The 12,133-nt window shown below is 43.4% G+C and overlaps 1 protein-coding gene across 1 annotated transcript; it reads left to right on the top strand.

The window, feature by feature from the left end:
- Positions 1 to 8,592: 8,592 nt before the first annotated feature.
- LOC138801791 (zinc finger MYM-type protein 1-like) lies at positions 8,593 to 11,291 on the top strand. Its single transcript, XM_069984890.1, has 2 exons — positions 8,593 to 9,205; positions 9,277 to 11,291. Exons 1-2 carry the CDS (start codon positions 8,593 to 8,595, stop codon positions 11,289 to 11,291), a joined length of 2,628 nt encoding a protein of 875 aa, XP_069840991.1.
- The last annotated feature ends 842 nt before the right edge of the window (positions 11,292 to 12,133 follow it).

The raw sequence follows: 12,133 nt of genomic DNA, 5'->3' as shown, positions 1-12,133 counted from the left end.
GACCAACAAACAGACTTTTGCATATATATATATATATATATATATTTATGCACACACACACACAAAAAGCATACAAACCATACTGTGGTACTAAGAGGTACAATTATTGACTTAACGCCAAAATACACCTCAATAATAGTGTTCCTCAACTCTTCAATTATGAAAAGTAGACTTTTTACATAGTCATGTGAAAATACTATATAAGTGTATAATAAAACATTGAAGTGCATACAATGCAAAAAGTGAAATATTCAAAGAAAAAGGACAAAAAAGAAGTTGTAATAAATACCCAAGTGTAATACAGTGGTGCCTTGGATTACGAGCATAATTCGTTCCGGGACCCTGCTTGTAATCCAAATTCACTCGTAAACCAAAGCAAATTTTCCCATAAGAAATCATTGAAATGCAGACAATTGGTTCCACAACCCCAAAAATAATGATTTATTATTCTAAATAACTTGTAGAACAGATGAAACAAACAATAAGAAATAGCTGAATATGCGATATTATAAGTTACTGTACAGTATAGCGATCAGCATGTGGAGTATAATGTATAGTAAGTGCATAAACCTGAAAAACAGCAGCAGTTTGTAGATACAGAATGGAGATGCAGATGCCGATTATGCAGTAGTGTAGTATAACAGGCTAGAATAGAGAAGCAGGGCTGCTGTCAGAGGTCTATGTGGTCACATGACAGAAATGGGGGAGGGTGTGTGTGTTCAGCTTAGACCAATCAGGAAGTGAGAATCACAGAGCTGTGCAGGAGGACAGAGACAGAAACTTTATATACAGCAGTTTAAATGGCTGAGGGTAAGTGCATGCACGTTATAGCAGGTGTGTGTATAGCTGAGTTTGAGTGCAGGCACATTATAGCAGCAGTTTGTATAGCCGAGTGTAGGTGCAGGCACATTATACAAGTAATGGAGAGGATCGGAAACACAAGGGCTGAAAGAGACTGCTGGAAGGAATGAGCAAGACAGATGTGGGCACATACATGCAGCACTCTCTGTCTGGGGAGAGAGGGGTTACAGCTATGAAGAGATTACCTCCACAGTCCTGTCCCCTGATGTAAGCCCCAGCCTAAAGTGGATCTGCTATGATTTGGAAGTTGAGGGAGACTTCCTGGGTCAGATTACAGTGCTGTAGACCACGCTATGCAGACCATGCCCCTCCCCCACTCCGCCTCCCACCCAGTACAGGGAGCTCTTAAACCAAAGCAATGCTCTTAAACAATTTTGAAAAACTGTGAGCTCTTTAACCAAAACGCTCTCAATCTAAGTTACTCTTAAACCAGGGTACCACTGTATATAAACACAACTTATTAGCTGAATATTATCATTCAATGTCAGGGATTACAGATGACCACAAAACTGTGCATTAAATTTGGATCCTTGTTTTTCTAAGTGTTTGAACATCTTTTGAAAATATAAAATGGTTCCGATTCCAAGACTACATTAAAGGAGAAGTCCAGCAAAATTTTTGTACTGTCCCTCAAAAGTTATACAAATCACCAATATACATTTATTATGAGAAATGCTTATGAAGTGCCTTTTTCCCTGCACTTACTACTGCATCAAGGCTTCACTTCCGGATAATATGGTGATGTCACGACCCGACTCCCAGAGCTGTGCGGGCTGTGGCTGCTGGAGAGAATGATGGCAGGGGGATGCTCAGTGTCCCTCCAGTGCCCTGTGTCCCTCAGTGTCCTCCTGCCATCATCCTCTCCAGCAGCCACAGCCCACACAGCTCTGGGAGGGCTGTGGCTGCAGGAAGTGAAGCCTTGATGCAATAGTAGGTGCAAAGAGAAAAGCACTTCATAAGCATTTCCCATAATAATATACAATATATTGGTGATTTGTATAACTTTTGGGGGACATTACAATACTTTAATAAAAAATTTAGCTGGACTTCTCCTTAAATTTTTTTTTACTAATATAATTAGTTAAAACTATCTATGTGTTGTTAAAAAAAAGCTCATATAATATAAGTATGATGTGCTTTTAAAGTATGACAAGATGAAAGGGACCTATACTTAATGGAAACACAGAGACAACCATTACTACACGTATGGAAAGAGCGGGCCTGTATTCTATGTGGGCATATAGGGGGCCTTATACTATATAAGGGCACAGAGGAGGCTTGTCTACTATATGTGGTTACTACTGACTACTATGGATCCAAACAGTGGTAGGAGCTGTGAGTCTGATGGATTATTGCAGATAAAGTGTCCGGCAGGGGAAACCTGTTCACATGTCTTCACTAATGCGCACTCCCGAGATCCCGACAACCCCTCGCTCCAGAGCAGTGAGGGAGTGATGTCACCAGCCCAGGAACCTAGACAACGAGCTGTAAACACATCAGACACATCAAAGGGCCTAGCAAGGAGACTAAGGGTGGTATTACATGGGCCGAGCAGGGCCCGATAATACCTGTAAACGAGCGCCGATCTGATAGATCGTCGCTCGTTTACTGGGCCTATTACACAGCCCGATAATCGTTTAGCAAGAGCTGCAAGGACATCGTTACCGATGTCCTTACAGCCCTTGCTAAACTGGCATATATTACCCATCCATGTTCCAGGGCTGCTCCTGCCGTCCGCTTCTCCCTGGGTCCCGCGCGCGCTCTAGCTTCACATCGGCCTGTCAGCTGATAGGCCACTCAGCCAATCACAGGCCGGTGTCCCTGCCCGAGCTGTGATGCTGTGCTGTTTGAACCGCATGAAAAATAAAGAAGTCATTTTGCATTTACTCCGGTTAGTGCCTTCCGCTCGCGTCTTCTTTATTGTCATATATGTATGCGGCACTTGCTCACATGTAATGTATAACTTACACCTATGGACGTGAGGATAGCCTTTTGAGGCGCCTGATATTTCTCGTAAGAGGCTTATAAAAATGTGGCTTATGAAGTCACATACTTAGTAATATATGCGTAATATATGTATGTGCACTATGGCACCAACATCTATGCATGTGTAAATGACCCTAAGGCTACAAACCCACTTTGCGGGTCTGCAGCGAGTCCCCTCGCTGCGTATTTGCAGCGAGACTCGCTGCAGATCCCGGCCCTATACTTTTAATGGCAGACAAACACGCAGCAGGGATGTACATCCCTGCTGCGAGTTTGTCTGCAGCCCACCCCATTAACCCCCCGGCCGCCGGAGCTGATACTTCACCTGATCCCGACTCTGGCGGTTCCCGATGTCTTCAGCAAGCTGGAGCGGGGACCAGGTGAAGTATATGCTCCAGCCAGCCGCCCGCAGCTCCGGCCACCCGATCACCCCCCTGCAGCACCGATCGCACGCCCCCCAGCAGCACCGATCGCCCCCCTGCAGCCCCCATCGTGGGGGGCGATCGGGCGGCCGGGGCTGCAGGGGGCGATTGGGGGGGGCGTGCGATCGGTGTTGCGGGGGGGGGGGGCGATCGGGCGGCCGGGGCTGCAGGGAGGTGATCGGTGCTGCCAGGGGGCGATCGAGCTGCGGGGGCGCGATTGGGGGGGGGGGCGTGCAAGCGATCGGTGCTGCGGGGGGGGGGGGCGTGCGATCGGTGCTGCGGGGGGGGCGATCGGGCGGCCGGGGCTGCAGGCGGCTGGCTGGAGCATATACTTCACCTGGTCCCCGCTCCGGCTTGCTGAAGACATCGGGAACCGCCGGAGCCGGGATCAGGTGAAGTATCAGCTCCGGCGGCCGGGGGGTTAATGGGGTGGGCTGCAGACAAACTCGCAGCAGGGATGTACATCCCTGGTGCGTGTTTGTCTGCCATTAAAAGTATAGGGCCGGGATCTGCAGCGAGTCTCGCTACAAATACGCAGCGAGGGGACTCGCTGCAGACCCGCCAAGTGGGTTTGTAGCCTAAATCTGCGTGATGACACTGGACCGACTGTGTTGTGTAATACTACAGATAGCATAATGAATATCTTTTATTTGTCCACTCCGTAAAAGAAGTTTCAGATATGAGCATTTGCTTTCTGGGTTTTTATTGTTGTAGCTCACAGTAGTGTCCATTTTTATATAATTATACAAGGGGGTGTTGATAAGTCTTTGGATTTACCCAGAAATAAACTAGATAGGAAGATGAAACTTTACATGTATTCCACATACTCTCCACTGATGTCAACACATTTCTTACATCAGTATTTCAAGTTCTGTAAGCCTTGCAAAAAGAAGGTTTTCGGTTGCGCCCCAAACCAGTCATTAGTAGCAGCCATGGCATCAGAAATGGCGTAAGATTTGGTACCCTTGAGGTGTTTCTTCAGGTTTGGTAACATGATAGTCGGAGGGAGCTAGATTTGGGAAATAAGGTGGGTGGTCAACCAGCTGAAAGCCTAGCTCCATTAGTTTTGCCATGGTTGCTTGTGCAGTGTGAGCGGGAGGCGCTGTCTTCCAGGAACAAGATTCCTTTAGACAGCTTGCCATGCCTTTTGACCTTCAGAGTTGCCTTCAATTAGTCCAAAAGTTCAATGTAATACCTTGCATTGATGGTGGAACCATTTTGAAGGTAGTCCACCAGCAGCACACCTTCCTTATCCCAGAACACAGAAGCCATCACCTTAGTGGCTGATTTTTGCACCCTGAACTTCTTTGGATCAATTTGCTTCCACTCTTCTGACTGCTCCTTTGTTTCAGGGTCATACAAATAAATCCAGGTCTCATCCATAGTGACCAGTCCATCCAGGAAGTTCTTATCAATGTGGAAACGCTGACAAATGGACAAAGAAGTTTTCACTCACATGCTTTTCTGATCTGTTGTCAAACATTTGAGGACCCACTTTGCAGATAGTGTCTTCATGTTCAAATGTTCATAGATAATGACACATACACATTCTTGAGAAATCCCCATGATGTCTGCTATTCCTTTAGCTGAAATTCATGATTCTCCAGTATAAGGCTAGGTTCACGCAACGTACAGGCCCGCTTCTGCCATGAGGCGGAATGAGTATTCCGCCTCAGGCGGCAGATTTTGCGCCCCTGCAGGGGGCGGCAAGATTTTCCCCGCCGCTGTCATTTTAGCTAAGTTTAACTTAGCTAAAATGACAGCCACAGCACAGGCTCACCAGACCTCGCGAGTCGCGCTGCTCACGGTCACCACCGGCGTCTCCTCGTCGTACCGCCGGGCCGGCCATTCCGACGTCACCCGTCACGTGACCCGGCTTCCTTCTTCTGATTGGTTAAGTGCGTGCGCCACGGACGTCCGCCGCGGCGCTACGCAGCTGAGGTCACGAGACGTGTCCAGGAAGAAGAAGTGCAGTTCGGGTCTTCGTCTGCGGAGGAGAGGTTGCCGTGTGACTTGGTAAGTTCCTGGGGTGGGAAGGGGTTTGGATGGGTGGCGGGCGGCTTGCGGGGGTGGGTTGTGGGGGGATCTGTTAGTTTTTTCCGGGTTGGCAGTCTATTGTCATTATGAGGAGGTCTCTGCATTGAGGTGGTCAGGGCCTCTGCAGAGACCTCCTCATAATGACAATAGACTTAATGCTGCCAGGGCCTTTGTTTGCTGCTTTTTCACTTTTTTTTTTTTTAACAGGTACAGACTGGACTACTTCGAAAGAAGACTTTTACATTTTTTATTTAATAAAAGGGTCAACGAGGTGTCTCTGGGGAGTTTTATTTCAATAAAGAGCTTTTTGAAATTGTTTTTTTTTTTTTTACTTATTTTTGGCTTGGTAGTGGAAGCCATCTAATAGATGGCGTCCATTACTAAGCCAGGCTTAGCGTTAGCCAGTAGAAGGGCTAACACTAACCCCCCACGCTTATTACCTCGGTACCCACCGCCACCAGGGGTACCGGGAAGAGCCAGATACCGTCAGGCCTGGAGCACCAGAAAATGGCGCTCCTGGACTGGGCGGCAGCAGGCTGGTGTTATTAGGTTGGCAGTGGCCAAAATAAATGGCCCCTGCCACCCTGATAGCGTCAGGCTGCTGTTGCTTGGTTTTGTATCTGGCTGGTTATGGAAAATAAGGGGGACCCCACACATTTTTTTTCTTCATTTATTTATTTATTTATTTATTTATTTAATAAAACATTCATGGGCCCCCTTATTTTCTATAACCAGTCAGATACAGAACCAAGCAACAGTAGCCTGACACTATCATGGTGACAATGGCCAAAATAAATGGCCCCTGCCACACTGATAGCGTCAGGCTGCTGTTGCTTGGTTTTGTATCTGGCTGGTTATGGAAAATGAGGGGGACCCCACGCATTTTTTTTTCATTTATTTATTTATTTATTTAATAAAACATTCATGGGCCCCCTTATTTTCTATAACCAGTCAGATACAGAACCAAGCAACAGTAGCCTGACACTATCATGGTGACAATGGCCAAAATAAATGGCCCCTGCCACACTGATAGCGTCAGGCTGCTGTTGCTTGGTTTTGTATCTGGCTGGTTATGGAAAATGAAGGGGACCCTATGTATTTTTATTTACTTATTTGATAAACTAATGCATGCTTTTGCCCCTTCAGTTTCCATAACCAGTCAGATACAGAACCAGCCAACAGCATCCTGACACTATCAGGGTAGCAGTGTCCAAACATAAATGGCCCCTGCCTTCCTGATAGTGTCAGGCTGCTGCAGCTTGGTTGGTTATGGAAAATGAGGGTGACCCCACACATTTTATTTATTTAATAAACTAATGGATAGGGTCTCCCCTATTTTCCATAACCAGACAGATACAAAACCAAGCAGCAGCAGCCTGACACTATCAGAGGCAAGCGCCATTTATTTTAGTTATTGCCAGCCTAATAACGCCAGCCTGTTGCTGCCTAGTCCTGGATCATCATTTTCTGGCGTTCCAGGCCAGACAGTATCTGGTTCTTCCAAGTACCCCTGGTGACAGTAGGTAGTAAAGGTAATAAGCATGGGGGTTAGTGTCAGCGCTTATAATAGCCAACACAAAGCCCTAGCTTACTAATGGATGCCATCTATTAGGCGGCTTCCACTACTAAGCCAAAAATAAGTAAGAAGAAAAACAATTTAGCAAAGCTCTTTATTGAAATAAAATACCCCCAAGAACCCTTGTTGACCCTTTTTCATTAAAAGTAAGAATCTTCTATCTGAAGTAGTGCAGAATGAAAGTATTAAAAAATGTAAACAAAATAAAATGATACTTACCTGCCCTTGGTCCACCTTTATCAGTCCCTAAGGGTCCATTTACACAGAAAGATTATCTGACAGATTATCTGCCAAAGATTTGAAGCCAAAGCCAGGAATGGATTTGAAAAGAGGAAAAAAATCGCAAGCTTTCCTTTATTACCTGTTCCCTGTTTATAGTCTGTTTCTGGCTTTGGCTTCAAATCTTTGTCAGATAATCTTTCTGTGTAAATGGACCCTAAGGGGTCATTTACACAGAAAGACTATCTGCCAAAGATTTGAAGCCAAAGCCACAAACAGACTATAAGTAGAAGTCAGGTCATATAGGAAAACCTGAGATTTCTCCTCTTTTTAAATCCATTCCAGGCTTTGGCTTCAAATCTTTGGCAGATAATCTGTCAGATAATCTTTCTGTGTAAATGGACAAATGTGACGATTTGCAACACCAGTAGATTTTGCCAGACAATCCAGGCTGTGTGTCAAAATCTGGTGCCACCTTTTGCTCTTTGCTTGAGACATTCAGCAGAAGTACAGCAAACCTCATAGAGCTGTGCCCTGTAGCCAGCGCAACTAATTTGCACCTGGTGAATATAACCATGTACCACATGGTTATATTCACTGCTGTGGTGTGGTTATGCATTTGGTATATTTACTGCTGATATAGAGATATATATATATATATATATATATATATATATATATATATATATATATACAGTGGTACCTTGGTTTAAGAGTAACTTGGTTTTAAGAGTGTTTTGGTGTAAGAGCTCCCTGTACTGGGTGGGAGGGGGAGTGGGGGAGGGGCATGGTCTGCATAGCGGGGTCTATAGCACTGTACTCTGACCCAGGAAGTCTCCCTCACTTTCCAAATTATAGCAGATTCACTTAAGGCTGGGGCTTACATCAGGGGACAGGACGGTGGAGGTAATCTCTCCATAGCTGTAACCCCTCTCTCCCAGGACAGAGAGTGCTGCATGTATGTGCCCACATCTGCCCTGCTCATTCCTTCCTGCTCCCTGCAGTCTCTGCCCGCCCTTGTCTTTCCCATCCTCTCCATTACTGTACAGTAACTTATATTATCACAGATTCTGCTGTTTCTGAATGTTTGTTTCATTTGTGTTACATGTTATTCAGAATAATAAATCATTATTTTTGGGGTGTGGAACCAATTGTCTGTATTTCTATGATTTCTTATGGGAAAATTTGCTTTGGTATAAGAGTAGATTTGGATTACAAGCAAAGTGCTGGAACGAACTATGTTCGTAATCCAAGGCACCACTATATATATATATATATATATATATATATATATATATATATATATGTGTGTGTGTGTATATATATATATATGATTTCAGTATATTCAATGCTGGTATATCTGTATGCCTGTGCAATATTGACTGCTGGCATGTCAACATTTGTCACCGGTATAGCTAACTTAAAAATTTGTTAAAAATATATAGTGGTTCATTATTACTTAATTAAAACTTAATATGTTTACAGGAAAAAATGTCTGATGGAAGAAAGCGCCTCTCTGGAGCAGCTCACAAAAAGAAGCCGGAAGCCACAATTGCTGCCCTCGCAAAACAGAAGGGGTCTATGTTAAAGTTTTTGTCATCAGAACCACAACGTGAACCCTCTTCTGAGGACAGTGAAAATGTTGGCATTTCTGGCAGCGCTGATCCTGGCACAAGTGCTTCTTCAAGCAGCCTTGCACCAGCAGAATTAAGGAGTTCTTTACTGCCATCTTCTGAAGTTTCACACGTTCCTCTAGAACAAAGTTCAGAAGACATGTCTGCAGCAATGTCGGTGTCAAATTTGGATGTAGTAGTGCTTCAAGAAGAAGCTGAACTACAAATTGAAGGTAGTGCAGCTGAGATGGAGACAGAGGCACAGCCGGAAGCAAGCTTGGATTTTGACCCGTTACTATTGCAAGATCCAGGTCTGTGGATGGATATGAGCAAAAAGCTGAGGGATTTCCTTGTATTACATGGTCCGCAGCAAGTGAAGCGATTTAGCTATCCTAAGGATGATGGTAAACGGAGCTTTGATCGCAGGCATTACCATCGTGAACTACCTAACAAGGAAGTAACAGAAAGGCAATGGCTCGTCTATTCAGTGAGTAAGGATGCAGTGTTTTGCTTTTGCTGCAAAATCTTTCCTGCCTTTCCTGCCTGCCTACCTTTGTTGTAGCTGCCATATGTTCAACTGGAACAAATGATTGGAAGAACCTAGTGCGAAATTTGGCTACTCATGAAAAAGCTGAGTACCATGAGAGAGCATTCCAGAAATGGAAAGAGCTAGAAACAAGGTTGCGGCTGAACCTAACAATTGAAGACCAAAATAAAGAAGTTATAGAGGCAGAAACTCAGCACTGGCGGAATGTTTTAACAAGACTGATTGTGCTTGTCAGAACACTGGCTATACAAAACCTAGCTTTCCGCGGGACAGCTAACAAATTATTTGAAAGAAATAATGGAAACTTCTTGAAGTTTGTGGAGGCAATCAGTGAATTTGATGAGATCATGAAAAAACATGTTAGAAGAGTAACCAATCAAGAAACCCACAATCATTATTTAGGAAGTTCAATTCAGAATGAAATGATTCAGTTACTGGCGCAGCAGGTGAGGCAGAAGATATTAGCACAACTGCATTTAGCAAAATACTACTCTGTCATCTTAGAAAACACTCCTGACATTAGCCACAGAGAACAGATGACATTAATGGTGCGGTTTGTTCGGATGCAGGAAGATGAGAGAAATAATACTGCCTTGGTGTCTATCAAAGAGCACTTTTTGTGTTTTATTGAAATGGAAAATACAACTGGTGCCCTAATGACGAATATGCTCATTCAGCATCTGGAAAAACTAGTAATAGACTTTAAAGATATGCGAGGTCAAGGTTATGACAACGGCTCAAATATGAAAGGCAAAATCAACGGTGTCCAAGCCCGTGTGCGGGAACTAAATCATCGGGCCTTTTTTGTACCATGCAGCTCCCATTCTTTGAACCTTGTAGTTAGTGATGCTGCATCCACCTGCATAGATGCAGTGGAATTCTTTAATGCCATTCAGAACATTTATACGTTTTTTTCTGCATCCACTCAACGTTGGAACATTCTAAAACAAAATCTGGCAGCTTCACCGCAAAGCTTAACCCTGAAGCCGTTAAGTACCACACGCTGGGAAAGCAGGATAGACGCAGTAAAGGCTGTACGGAACCAAATATCAAAGATAGATGATGCCCTGACAGCAGTTGCGGAGGATCCTGCTTTAACTGGAGCAACTCGTTCGAAAACTATAGCAGAAGCTAGAGGCATCCAGAAAAATCTAACAGAGTACAAATTTTTGTGTGGCCTGGTCTTATGGCATGACATTTTATTTGAAATTAATTTAACTAGTAAGAGACTCCAAGCTGTGGAAATTGACATTTCTGGGGCCATCGAACAATTGAAGAAAACAAAATTGTACCTGCAAAAACTTCGATGTGAGGCAGAATTTGAGAATATATTGAAGGCTGCAAAGAAATTGGCAGAAGAACTAAACGTTGATGGAGATTTTCCAACTGTCCAACCAGGAAGGAAGCGCAGGAGAAAAAAGTTATTTGACTACGAGGGAGAGGATGAGCAGCTCACTGATCCAAAAGAAGGTTTCAAGGTGCATTTCTTCTATGAAATATTAGATTGTGCTATCCAGTCTGTAGAAGAACGATTTTCCCAAATTAGGGAACACAACAATGTGTTTGGGGTACTTTATAAAATAGCTCAAATTAAAGATTGGACTGAGGAAGAACTCTGCCTCCACTGTACAACGTTAGAAAGAGTGCTCACACATGACAGTCAACGGGATATTGATGCAGCAGACCTATGTCATGAACTAAAGTCAGTCTCTAGATCCATTCCTGCTGACTGTGCTACACCTAGGAGTGTGTTAGAGTACATCTGCAAAACAAAAACGACCAGCATCTTTCCTAATGTCTGCATTGCACTTCGCATATTGCTTACACTTCCAGTAACAGTTGCAAGTGGTGAGCGAAGCTTTTCCAAGTTGAAGCTTATTAAGTCATATCTACGGTCAACAATGACACAAGAAAGACTTGTTGCCCTTGCTACAATATCAATTGAGCAAGAACTTGCCCAAGAATTGAATGTGAATGATGTCATAGCGACATTTGCATCTCAGAAAGCAAGACGAGCAGCTTTTACATAAAATTCTCTTCAGACTTCAAGTTATGATTTCAAAGTTGTAAAAGTTAAGCAGTTATGAAGTTTTTGTTGCCGTTGAAGATTTGCGAATCTGAAGGAGATTAACTGTTAAGTGGTAAGTCAAGTCATGCAAAAATAACTACAAGAGGGACATACACTTCTCTGTACTTGTAATTCACAGACATGTGTTATACCTTTATAGTTATAGTGTAATCAATGTCAATGTGGAGAGCTTTATATAACTTTATACAATACAGAGTATTTGTTCTTCAGAGCAACCAGTCAGGGATCTGCTTCTATTTTATATTCTGCTCTTGAAAAATGAAAGCTGCTCTGTGACTGGTTGCTATGGACACTAATAACTGCGGCCTAGGTTTATCAATCTGTGTGACACCAATACATTTGCCCCTAGTAACCAATCATAGCTCAGGGTTTATTTTACCAAAGCTTATTAGGATATGAATCCTTAACTGTGATTGGTTGCTATGGGCATATCAGAACAATTTTTGCCTAACACAGATTAATCTAATCTAATCTGGGCCAATATTTTTTTGATGCTTTATTAGTCTGAGCAATTGATTTTTCAAGATGAAAATCTCAACTGTTTATCCATGTTTGTACTTTTGTTTTTATTACAGTTCAATGGGGTTCCAGGTGTTAAAGATTACTATGAAGATTTGATGTCAAGAAGTTTGACTGAAGAAGTTGAATACACTTTGCCCTGGTAATTTATGGATTTTATTTTACTCATTTTACATGCAGTTATTTAGAATGTCTCAAACATGTCAAATAACTGTTTTAAGATCAATATTTCTCTCTTTTTTTATAGTTGCGTATCGTTCTGTG

This window comes from Dendropsophus ebraccatus, chromosome 9 (assembly GCF_027789765.1).
Source record: "Dendropsophus ebraccatus isolate aDenEbr1 chromosome 9, aDenEbr1.pat, whole genome shotgun sequence".
NCBI classification, from domain to species: Eukaryota; Metazoa; Chordata; class Amphibia; order Anura; family Hylidae; genus Dendropsophus; species Dendropsophus ebraccatus.
The sequence above is the reverse complement of the archived record's forward strand: the minus strand, read 5'-3'. Positions and strand labels throughout refer to the sequence as shown.

Coding starts and splice junctions, on each gene's coding strand:
- LOC138801791 (XM_069984890.1), top strand. CDS start 8,593: ATGTCTGATGGAAGAAAGCGCCTCTCTGGAGCAGCTCACAAAAAGAAG. Junction 9,206..9,276: donor ATGGCTCGTCTATTCAGTGA/GTAAGGATGCAG, acceptor CCTTTGTTGTAG/CTGCCATATGTTCAACTGGA.